Source organism: Heptranchias perlo, chromosome 7 (genome assembly GCF_035084215.1).
Source record: "Heptranchias perlo isolate sHepPer1 chromosome 7, sHepPer1.hap1, whole genome shotgun sequence".
Lineage (NCBI taxonomy): Eukaryota > Metazoa > Chordata > Chondrichthyes > Hexanchiformes > Hexanchidae > Heptranchias > Heptranchias perlo.
Genome location: NC_090331.1, coordinates 3,489,704 through 3,502,238, shown reverse-complemented (window position 1 = coordinate 3,502,238; position 12,535 = coordinate 3,489,704). Strand labels below are relative to the sequence as shown.

The 12,535-nt window shown below is 45.3% G+C and overlaps 1 protein-coding gene across 2 annotated transcripts in view; it reads right to left on the bottom strand.

The window, feature by feature from the left end:
- The window catches only part of LOC137323458 (FYVE and coiled-coil domain-containing protein 1-like), a 55,558-nt gene that overhangs the window by 19,975 nt on the left and 23,048 nt on the right, over positions 1 to 12,535 (bottom strand). For both annotated transcript variants that reach the window (XM_067986948.1, XM_067986950.1), the window contains 4 exons: positions 7,871 to 7,960; positions 4,092 to 4,198; positions 1,726 to 1,851; positions 1,039 to 1,145 (listed from right to left, as the gene is read on the bottom strand). In XM_067986948.1, the coding sequence (XP_067843049.1) occupies positions 1,039 to 1,145; positions 1,726 to 1,851; positions 4,092 to 4,198; positions 7,871 to 7,922 (392 nt within the window). In that variant the 5' untranslated portion in view covers positions 7,923 to 7,960. The remainder of the gene's footprint in view (positions 1 to 1,038; positions 1,146 to 1,725; positions 1,852 to 4,091; positions 4,199 to 7,870; positions 7,961 to 12,535) is intronic.

The following is a 12,535-nucleotide window of genomic DNA, read 5'->3' as shown; positions in this document are numbered from 1 at the left end:
TTCATGTCACACTACACGTAACCCCACCAGCAAAAAGGGGGAAAAAATTTATATGTTTTTTAAAATTCTCTCTCTCTCTCTCTCTGCCATTTTGAGTTTCTTTCTGCCTGCCTGTGTAATAGACACAATGTATATCGAGTGTACTGGGACGTGCTGTTCTCCGTGACTGGCCTGTTTGAATAACAACGACACCTTTTGATTGGTGTGATGCTGTCCCAACATAGTATAAGATATGCGATTTGAGAACTTTTTCATTCATTCATCTGACGAAGGAGATAATCTCCGAAAGCTTGTGATTTTAAAATAAATTTGTTGGACTATAACCTGGTGTTGTAAGATTCCTTACATTTGTCCACCCCAGTCCATCACCGGCATCTCCACATCGTATCTCAGGGTGACAGATTGTATGGGCTTTTTATTAAAACTAAATTTATAAATTTGCACCGTGCACCTAGCCCTGAGGCCATCTGACACACGACACTACAGAAGGAATCTGAGACCCACCTCAGCCTCTCCCCAGGAGTCTCCCGGGCAGAGACTGGGGAACCCCACCAGGAATGATATTTGTCTTGCGGGCAGAACCTTGTGTGTCGGCCAGTGTAGCGACTGAGCGGAAATCTAAGCCAGAGAGAGTGTGAAGGTTTAACCATTTGCTCAATAAAATGGTTAACCAGAGAACAGGAGGACAAATACTGTTCGCCCAGAGAGGAAGTTAGTTAGGTTGGAGATGGAGGGATCACATTGGAGGGATCATGTTGAAGGATCTAACATAGTTAGACACACTGAACGATTGGGGATGGAGGGATAGAGACATTAAAGGATTGGGATGGAGGGATAGAGACACTGAGAGATTGGAGATGGAGGGGTAGAGACACTAAAGGATTGACTGGCACCCAGTGCAGTGAATGGGGGACTCAGTTACAGACTGACAGCGGCTGCAGTGAATACATGCCACAGATAGAGGAAGATGAGTTTGTTTTGAGTCTGTGATTTGTCTCTCAGGCCCTTCATTACTAACCCCCACCACCTTCACCTTACCTGGCCAGCTGCTGATTGAGGAAGCAGAGCTGCAGGGAGTCCGCCAGCTGCTGTTGCACCAGACAGTATCGGATGAAAGCTCGTCCTTTCCCCAGTGAGGTGTTCAGCTGCAGGTCACGAAGAGAGAGGGCAGAGGGTTATACCAGCTGGTTACTATAGTAAACAGGTGCTGCTACTTACTCTGATATTCAGTGTATAGAAATACACATCTAGCTTTCTGTGATGCATCAGGTGTTAAAGGCAACATGTAACTGAGCCAAAAACCCAGGCTCCATCCCTGGCCTGTGCTGAGTTAGCTGATCTCACCTGGTGTGGTGAGCTATACAGTGCAGGAAGGCCCAGACTCCATCACGACAGGTTAATGGGAACTAATGAAACCAGTCACCAGGGTCTCCTGGAACTTGCTTTATCACTTGCGGGGGTCAGAGAGGAATTTCGCAGTTATTTTGGCTGATGGTTTATTTTCTCTTTTTCTGTCTCCCCCAGTAGACCGCAGGGGTCGGGTGGGGGTCAGATGGATATGGTGATGTGAACAGGTTACAATATGTCAGGATGGGACAGGTTCAATGAACAGTTGGTCTCCTGCCCTTTTCCGTATGTTTTCGTATATATTTTATGTTTGTAGAGTTCCCAGACAGGAAACTCCAGCCAGAAAGTTTCAATGAAACATATTCCATCAGTACTTACTCTTGGTGTATAGTTAATAAATTTCAGGCCATCTGTTCCACACTTGTGACTGTTCAGGCACATACAGAAATAATCCCAGTAATCCTTCCGACTCCCAAAAATAGTTTTCTTTTCCTTCTGATCATACTGGGGAGAGAGAAATAGGAATAAATTCACCTGAAAAGGAAAGACAGACAGAGAGAGACAGATTGAGAAAGAAACATTGAGCTAGAGAGAGAAATATAAACAGAAAAAGAGATAGAAAGACAGATAAAGTGAAAATGACGGACAGATAGAGAGAATAGAGACAGAGATAAGTAGAAACAGAGACAGAGGCAGAGATAGACAGTGTGAGGGAGAGAGAGAGACTGTGAGGTAGAGACAGAGATATAGAGAGACAGAGAATAGAGAATGTGGAACAGCCATGGGGACCAAATTCGCACCCCAATACGCCAACATTTTCATGCACAAGTTCGAGCAGGACTTCTTCACTGCACAAGACCTCCAACCAACACTATACACCAGATACATCGACGACATTTTCTTTCTATGGACCCACGGCAAGGAATCACTAAAGAGACTACACGATAACATCAACAAGTTCCATCCCACCATCAAGCTCACCATGGACTACTCCTCAGAATCAGTTTCTTTCTTGGACACACGAATCTCCATCAAAGACGGGCACCTCAGCACCTCACTCTACCGCAAGCCCACGGACAACCTCACGATGCTCCACTTTTCCAGCTTCCACCCTAACCACGTCAAAGAGGCCATCCCCTATGGACAGGCCCTGCGAATACACAGGGTCTGCTCAGACGAGGAGGAACGCGATGGACACCTACAGACGCTGAAAGACGCCCTAGTAAGAACGGGATATGACGCTCGACTCATCGATCGACAGTTCCGACGGGCCACAGCAAAAAATCGCATAGACCTCCTCAGGAGACTAACACGGGACGCAACCAACAGAGTACCCTTTGTCGTCCAGTACTTCCCCGGAGCGGAGAAACTACGCCATGTTCTCCGCAGCCTTCAACATGTCATCAATGAGGACAAACACCTCGCTATGGCCATCCCCACACCTCCACTACTCGCCTTTAAACAGCCACCCAACCTCAAACAGACCATCGTTCGCAGCAAACTACCTAGCTTTCAAGAGAACAGCGTCCACGACGCCACACAACCCTGCCACGGTAACCTCTGCAAGACATGCCAGATCATCGACACAGATACCACCATCACACGAGATGACACCACCCACCAGGTGCATGGTTCATACTCCTGTGACTCAGCCAACGTTGTCTACCTCATACGTTGCAGGAAAGGATGCCCCAGAGCATGGTACATTGGCGAGACCATGCAGACGCTGCGACAACGGATGAACGGACACCGCGCAACAATCGCCAAACAGGAGGGTTCCCTCCCAGTCGGGGAACACTTCAGCAGTCATGGACATTCATCCACCGACCTTCGGGTAAGCGTACTCCAAGGCGGCCTTCGAGACACACGACAACGCAAAATCGTCGAGCAGAAATTGATAGCCAAGTTCCGCACCCATGAGGACGGCCTCAACCGGGATCTTGGGTTCATGTCACGCTACACGTTACCCCACCAGCGAACAAATGTTATCTGTTTTTAATATAATGGGTCATTTGCTGGCTCTCTCTGCCTTCCGGATGTTTCTGCCTCTCTCTGTGTTTTTTTTTCTCTGTTTTTTTTCCCTGTTTGTTTTTTTGTTGAATGTGTATTCGGGGGTTCTGCAGGTAACACCTCTCTGTCTGAACACGGTGATTGCCTTGGCAACGGGCAGTTGCAGGGGCAGTCTGTAAACACCATGTATTGTTCAATATGTATAAATGCGTAGGCTTCAAGGAGATCTTGAAACATTTGCCTGAGGAAGGAGAAAATCTCCGAAAGCTTGTGAATTTAAAATAAAATTGCTGGACTATAACTTGGTGTTGTAAAATTGTTTACAATTGTCAACCCCAGTCCATCACCGGCATCTCCACATCGTGGTAAGTAGAGATAGAGGTAGACACAGAGAGACAAAGTGAGGTAAAGACAGACAGAGAGACAGACACAGGGAGACAGAGTGAGGTAGAGACACAGAGAAAGATAAACAGAGACAGAGATACAGACAGAGAGATAGTGAGATAGAGAGAGACAGAAAGAGACAGAGAGGTAATTAGAGACAGAGATTCAGAGAGTCAGAGGCACACACACACACACACACATTGATGCAGATACTGGGTCCCTAAAATGGATGGTTTTCATTTCTCAGCATTAATACCTGTCACCCTTATGTACAAGAATTCACAAACAGAAAAGATACAATTGAAAATGTCATTCGGATTGGGAGAGCGCTGGAGAGTGAGGTCTCCTACCTGTAGCAGGTATTCGAGCCTGGTACACAGCCTGTGGAGGGCAGGGCTGGCGTCAGTGATTGGTAGCTGATTCCTTTCATGGTCTTCGCAAAGCTCTTGGATCGAACCTGTGAAATAGAATGGGATCAGTGACTGTTAAGGAATCACACAGAGACTGTACAGGGTAAGTGACTGTAAAGGGAACATAGAGAGAGAACAGGGTCAGTGACTGTAAAGGGAACACAGAGACAGTACAGGATCAGTGACTGTAAAGGGAACATAGAGACAGAACAGGGTAAGTGGCTGTAAAGGGAACATAGAGAGAGAACAGGGTCAGTGACTGTAATGGGAACACAGAGACAGTACAGGATCAGTGACTGTAAAGGGAACATAGAGACAGAACAGGGTAAGTGGCTGTAAAGGGAACATAGAGACAGAACAGGGAGAGTGACTGTAAAGGGAACATAGAGACAGAACAGGATCAGTGACTGCAAAGGGAACACAGAGACAGCACAGGGTCAGTGACTGTAAAGGGAACATAGAGACAGAATAGGGTCAGTGACTGCAAAGGAATCATGCAGAGACAGTACAGGGTAAGTGACTGTAAAGGGAACACAGAGACAGTACAGGGTCAGTGACTATAAAGGGAACACAGAGACAGTACAGGGAGAGTGACTGTTAAGGGAACATAGAGACAGAACAGGGATAATGACTATTAGGAACATATAGAAGCAAAACAGGGTCAGTGACTGTAATGGGAACATGGAGACAGAATCATAGAATCATAGAAACTTTACAGCACAGAAGGAGGCCATTCGGCCCATCGTGTCCGTGCCAGCCGAAAATGAGCCACCCAGCCTAATCCCACTTTTCAGCACTTGGTCATCCAGATAATTTTTAAATGAGTTGAGGGTTTCTGCCTCTACCACCCTTTCAGGCAGTGAATTCCAGACCCCCACCACCCTCTGAGTGAAAACATTTTTCCTCAGCTCCCCTCTAACCCTTCGACCAATCACTTTAAATCTATGCCCCCTGGTTATTGACCTCTCTGCTAAGGGAAATAGATTCTTCCTATCCACTCTATCTAGGCCCCTCATAATTTTGTACACCTCAGTTAAATCACCCCTCAGCCTCCTCTGTTCCAAAGAGAACAACCCCAGCCTATCCAATCTTTCCTCATAGCTAAAATTCTCCAGTCCTGGCAACATTCTCGTAAATCTCCTCTGTACCCTCTCTAATGCAATTACATCTTTCCTGTAATGTGGTGACCAGAACTGTACACAGTGCTCAAGCTGTGGCCTAACCAATGTTTTATACAGTTCCAGCATAACCTCCCTGCTCTTATATTCTATGCCTCAGCTAATAAGGGAAGTATTCCATATGCCTTCTTAACCACATTATCTACCTGTCTTGCTACCTTCAGGGATCTGTGGACATGCACTCCAAGGTCCCTCCCTTCCTCTACACCTCTCAGTATCCTCCCATTCATTGTGTAACCCCTTGCCTTGTTTGCCCTCCCCAAATGCATTACCTCACACTTCTCCAGATTGAATTCCATTTGCCACTTTTCTGCCCACCTGATCAGTCCATTGATAACTTCCTGCAGTCTACAGCTTTCCTCCTCACTATCAACCACACGGCCAATTTTTGTATCATCTGCAAACTTCTTAATCAAGCCCCCTACATTTAAGTCCAAATCATTAATATATATTACAAAAAGCAAGGGACCGAGTACTGAGCCCTGCGGCACCCCACTGGAAACAGCCTTCCAGTCACAAAAACACCGGTCGACCATTACCCTTTGCTTCCTGCCACTGAGCCAATTTTAGATCCAAATTGCCATTCTCCCTTAGATTCCGTGGGCTTGAATATACTGACTGTCCTTGATTACTCTGTGCCTTTCTAAGTGACGGTTTATCCTGTCCCTCAGAATTGATTCCAATAATTTGCCCACCTCAGAGGGCTGGTCTATCCCTCTCTCCCTTTTTAAACAATGGCACAACGTTAGCAGTTCTCCAATCCTCCAGCACCACGCCTGTATCCAGCGAGGATTGGAAAATGATGGTCAGAGCCTCCGTTATTTCCTCCCTTGCTTCTTTTAACAGCCAGGTATACATTTCATCCGGCCCTGGTGATTCATCTACTTTCAAAGATGCTAAACCCCTTAATACTTCCTCTCTCACTAAGTTTATCCCATCCAATATTTCACACTCCTCCTCCTTAACTACAATGTCTACATCGTCCCTCTCTTTTGTGAAGACGGACGCAAAGTATTCATTAAGAACCATACCCACATCTTCCGCCTCCACACATAGGTTACCTTTTTGGTCTCTCATTGGCCCTACTCTTTCCTTAGTTATCCTCTTGCTCTTAATGTATTTATAAAACATCTTTGGGTTTTCCTTGATTTTACTTGCCAATATTTTTTCATGCCTTCTTTTGCTTTCCTAATTTCCTTTTTAATTTCACCCCTGACTTTTTATACTCCTCTAGGCTTTCTGTAGTATTGAGTTCTCAGTGTCTGACATAAGCTTCCCTTTTTTGCCTTATCTTACCCTGTATGCTCCTCAACATCCAGGGGGCTCTAGATTTGGCAGTCCCACCCGTTTTCTTTGTGGGAACATGTTTACTCTGCACCCTTGAATCTCCCCCTTGACTGCCTCCCACTGCTCTGACACTGATTTACCTTCGAGTAGCTGTTTCCAGTCCACTTTTGCTAAATCACTTCTTAGCTTAGTAAAATTGGCCTTTCCCCAGTTGAGAACTTTAACTCCTGTTCTATCTTTGTCCTTTTCCATAACTATGCTAAAACTAACTGAATTTTGATAGCTACCACCAAAATGCTCTCACATTGATACTCCTTCCATCTGCCCATTCTCATTTCATAAAACTAAATCCAGAACTGCCCCCTCTCTTGTTGGGCTTGCTACGTACTGGCTAAAAAAGTTTTCCTGAATGCAATTTAAGAATTTTGGTCCCTCTCTACCCTTCACACCCTTTTATCCCTGTTAATATTTGGGAAGTTGAAATCTCCCACTATTACTGCCCTATTGTCTTTGCACTTCTCAGAAATTTGCCTACATATTTGCTCTTCTATCTCCCTCTGACTGTTTGGGGGTCTATAGTACACTCCCAGCAGTGTGACTGCCCCTTTTTTGTTCCTTAGCTCAACCCATATGGCCTCATTTGATGATCCTTCTAACATATCATTCCTCCTCACAGCTGTAATTGTTTCTTTAACCGAATTTGCCACCTCCCTCCTTTTTTATCCCCCTCTCTATCTCGTCTGAAAACCCTGTAACCAGGAACGTTCAGCTGCCATTCCTGTCCCTCTTTAAGCCATGTTTCTGTAATAGCTAAGATATCGTACTGCCACGTGTCTATCTGTGCCCTCAGCTCATCTGCCTTATTCACTGAGGTATATACCCTTGCATTGAGGTATATACCTTGAAGCACTGCCAAATTCCCTTGGAGTTTATTTTCTAGCCTTTTTTTCCTCTGCCTTCCTAAGTCACTCACTAATTTTCTGCCTTCTATGTCCAGTTATAAATTCTGTCCCATCTGAATCTACGCTCAGGTTCCCACCCCCCTGTCAAGCTCCTTTAAACCCTCCCCAACAGCACTAGTAAACCTCCCCGCAATGATATTGGTCCTGGCCCTGTTGAGGTCCAATCCGTCCAGCTTGTACAGGTCCCACCTCCCCCAGAACTGGTCCCAATGCCCCAGAACAGCGTCAGTGACTGTAAAGGGAACACAGAAAGACAGCGAAGGAGAATTCAGGGTGAATGAAGTTGTCTTACTTTGTAGATCTTTGATGACCTTCAGGAGCTGAATGTCAGTGTTTCCTGCCATCCCTGGGCAGTAATCTGTTCACCAGAACCCTCTGTGACCTGACGGAAGGACTTACCAGTGTTAGTGATCAGACTGTTAGAATATGGGTGTTCTTACTTATAACTTACTTCTCACAATAATAGAGTTCACAGCATTAGATGTCACATGTTCACAGATTTATTAAGCATACAATATTAACAATAATTAAACATACATTTAACAGCATCACTTATGACAAAACCTTGCATGTTTTAGCCAGGAAATTCGAAGTTTTACAGTTCTGAGCTCAGTGTATATTAGGCTGATCAGACCTTAATCGAATTCCAAAGCATCTGACCTAACACTCACTTTTTAGACCCATTTTCACCACTTGTATGTGACAGACCACACATTGCTGGATTACCTAATACAATTAGCTACTTTCCTTTTCCCTTATCAATAACTTTAGTTTCAACAAGTTCTTTTGCCATAGGCCAATACACTCCCTAACTTTCTCAGGCAGGTCCTTATTTTCAATTAAGGCTCAAGGCCTTCCTAACAAAGGAAGCTTTTCTGCCTGTTCTGTTCTCACAGATGTTCCCTTCTGCAGAACTTGTTATCAACTAATGATCTCTAACTGGAATATCTTTTAATTAAGTTTATTGTCTAAACTGACCATTGCTTTCAGGTCAGTTTTAACTCAACAGTTCAGTGGTCACTACATCTAAATTGACTCATACTTCCTCACTGAGCAGGCAAAAGCTAAAATCTAACATTACTACAATATACAGAATAATCAATAGCAGTATAACATTAACAGATTTCAAGACAGTCTGATTAACCCGTTCCTTACAAGACGATAAGGAGACAACTGGCCCTACTGTTATGATACAGCTTTCAAAGGGCTATCCAATTGGTCCCACTCCCCCGCTCTTTCCCCATTGCCCTGCAAATTTTTCACTTTCAAGTATATATCCAATTCCTTTTTGAAAGTTAGGATTGAAACTGCTTCCACTCTCTTTCAGGCAGTGCATTCCAGATCATAACAACTTGCTGCATAAAATAAATTCTTCTCATCTCCACTCTGCTTCTTTTGCCAATTATCTTCAGTCTGTGTCCTCTGGTTAGTGACCTCCTGCCACTGGAAACAGTCTCTCCTTATTTACTCCATCAAAACCCCTCATAATTTTGAACACTTCCCTTCCCACTGCTCCTAAATCCTGCCCCCCCCCTGCTACTGCCAGATACCTAAAAAAGCAAACCCCACAACCCAACTCCAGTGCTACCAAACACCAGAGCCCAGAAAATCCCCAGCACCGAAATCCAACAAATTATGTCGGGACTGTGCCCACTGGGACCCTGCGCCCGGTCAGTTGTAATGGAGTTTAATGGGACCACTCGGGCCTTGCTGGCCCCTTTAGGGGTCATACTATATGATATTCTGTGCCTGGATTAGGGCAGAGGGGTTGATGGTACCCCTCCCCTACAAAATAATTATTAAGTGTCCCCAGTAGCCCCCTTAGTATGGGGACCACGCTTTAAAAAATGTTCCTCTTTGAGGGTCAAGGCTAAAATCGCAGCTTGAACCCCAAAGTGGGGCCCACATCTAACCGCTCCGCCTCTTCCGAATACGCAATCCGGCCGCCAATCTTGCTGGAATGGTGGGAATTCCCAATTTTGGGAATACCCCACCTCCAGCCCCGCCCCCTCTGACACTGCTATTGATATAAGGGACTCTTTCACTTACAAGGCCCCAAGGGCAGGAACTTTGATATCAGGGCCAGGATCAGGTGTATCCAGGGTTGAAGTAAAAGGGCCAGGGATTTTCAGTACCTTGATTTCTGATGCCCAGCGTACCCCGAATCTGGGAGCCTCCCTCTCTACTGCTACTGCACCTCAGACAACCCCCCCAAGTATTTACAAACCACAGGAGCTCACTCTCCCCACACTGGAGTTCTTATAGACCCTGATACCATCCCCAGTCCTGCCACATCCCGAGACTATCCCCCCTCCCGACTATCACTCCACCTCACGAATTCCCCCAGTGCAGTTAAACATGGCCTTCCTCCTCCAAAGGGTGGCCAAACCTGAGAACCAGTCCCGTTGCTACCAAGGCCCAGCCCCCATCACTGATGTATACCCCAGAATCCCCTCACCCTCCTCGCTGCTCCTGAACCAGTTGGCTACACGTCACCTCCCATTCTTATGTATATCCTACAAGATAGAATTACGTAGCATTTAAGCACAGAAACAGGCCATTCAGCCCAACTGGTCCATGCTTCTTGTGGTAGCAAGTTCCACATTCTCACCACTCTTTGGGTAAAGAGGTTTCTCCTGAATTCCCTATTGGATTTATTAGTGACTATCTTATATTTATAGTGCTAGTTTTGGACTCCCCACGAGCAGAAACATGTTCTCTATATCTATCCTATCGATAATCCTTGGTATTACCTCAAGACCCAAATTCTGCCCCATCCCACTCAAACTTTCATCATACGCCACAGTGTCGATTGACCCAGATTTAATCACTTTACCAGTGTGTGAGGTTCAGGGTTTTCAGTTTTTTTTTAGATCCTGATGTTTCCCCTTTGTGACACTTGGGGGGAATTTTAATTTCCCCCGTTGGGCGGGAACAGAGCGGGGAAGCAGTTAACTGGAACGGTTCCCTATCCAGCTCCATTCCCGTCGGTCTCTGATTTTAATTCCGTTGATTTTGGCGGTGGATGAGGTGCACGCTGGTCTCAGGCGGGGGCCTCATGCCTTATGATGTCAATAGGACCCCGATGGCATTTACAACAACAACAACTACTACTACTACCACTACTACTACTACTTGCATTTATGTAGCACCTTTAATGTAGTAAAATGTCCCAGAGCGCTTCACAGGAGCGATTGTCAAACAAAATTTGACACCCAGCCACATAAGGAGATATTAGGACAGGTGACCACAAGTTGGTCAAAGAGGTAGGTTTTAAGGAGTGTTTTAAAGGAGGAGAGAGAGGTGGAGAGGCGGAGAGGTTTAGGGAGGGAATTCAAGAGCTTAGGTCTAGGCCTCTGAAGGCACGGCTGCCAATGATGGAGTGAAGGAAATTGGGGATGTGCAAGAGGTCAGAAGAGGAGTGCAGAGATTTCAGAGGGTTGCAGGGCTGGAGGAGGTTATAGAGATAGGGAGGGGGCAGGGCAATGGAGGGATTTGAAAACAAGGATGAGAATTTTAAAATCGAGGCATTGCTGGACTGGGAGCCAATGCAGGTCAGTGAGCACAGGGGGTGATGGGAATTTTAACCGGGGCCTGAGAGGGGAAGAGGTCAGCAGCTGGTGGGAAGGATGAAGAGGCCCTGCAGGTAGAGAGAACATTTCCTTTTTGGAAAGGTGGGCGCCTCTGGCCTCCTCTGCCCTGGACTCCCCCCTCCCCCTTCCCTCCCGTGAGACCCTTCCAAAATCCCCTCCCCGCCATTTATCTGCAAGATGGAATTAAACGAGGCCTGAGAGTTAAAATATCCTGGGCCTGAAATTTAGGCCAGCGAGTGAGGTTCATACTCAACGTGTCTCCCGTTTGGGGATAAAATCGACTCCATTTTGTGCCAATTCTACTTACTAACCATATGCTTCATCTAAGGGGAAGAGAAAGTGAGGTAAATGGGTATTCGTTATCAGTGATTGACAGTGGCGACGGAGGTGTTGCAGTACCTCCTTGTGTTGGGGCAGTAGGTGATCCTGCAATTCTTCATTAAGATGGAAAGTGAAGTAGTCCAATCTGAAACTAGGGTCCTAAATCTAGACAAAGGAAACTACGAAGGTATGAGGAGTGAGTTGGCTATGATAGATTGGGAAGCTTCACTAAAAGGCATGATGGTGGATAGGCAATAGCTAACATTTAAGGAATGAATGCATGAATTGCAACAGTTATACATTCCTTTCTGGCGCAAAAACACAAAAGGAAAAGCAGCCCAACCATGGCTAACAAAAGAAATTAAGGATAGTATTAGATCCAAAGAGAAGTCATATAAAGTTGCCAGAAAAAGTAGCAAGCCTGAGGATTGGGAGCAGTTTAGAATTCAGCAAAAAAGGACCAAGAGATTGATTAAGAGAGGAAAAATAGAATATGAGAGTAAACTTGCAAGGAACATAAAAGCGAACTGTAAAAGCTTCTACAATTATGTAAAAAGAAAAAGATTAGTGAAGACAAATGTAGGTCCCTTACAGTCAGAAATGGGAGATTTATAATGGGGAATAAGGAAATAGCAGAGCAATTAAACAAATACTTTGGTTCTGTCTTCACGGAAGAGGACACAAATAACTTCCCAGAAATGCTAGGAAACCAAGGGACCAGTGAGAAGGAGGAATTAAAGGAAATTAGTATTAGTAAAAAAATAGTGCTGGAGAAATTAATGGGACTGAAAGCTCATAAATCCCCGGGGCCTGATAATCTGCATCCCAGAGTACTAAAAGAGGTAGCCATGGAAATAGTGGATGCATTGGTTGTCATCTTCCAAAATTCTATAGATTATGGAACAGTTCCTGCAGATTGGAGGGTGGCAAATGTAACCCTACTATTTAAAAAAGGAAGGAGAGAGAAAACAGGGAACTACAGACCGGTTAGCCTAATATCAGTAGTAGGGAAAATGCTAGAGTCTATTGTAAAGGATGTGATA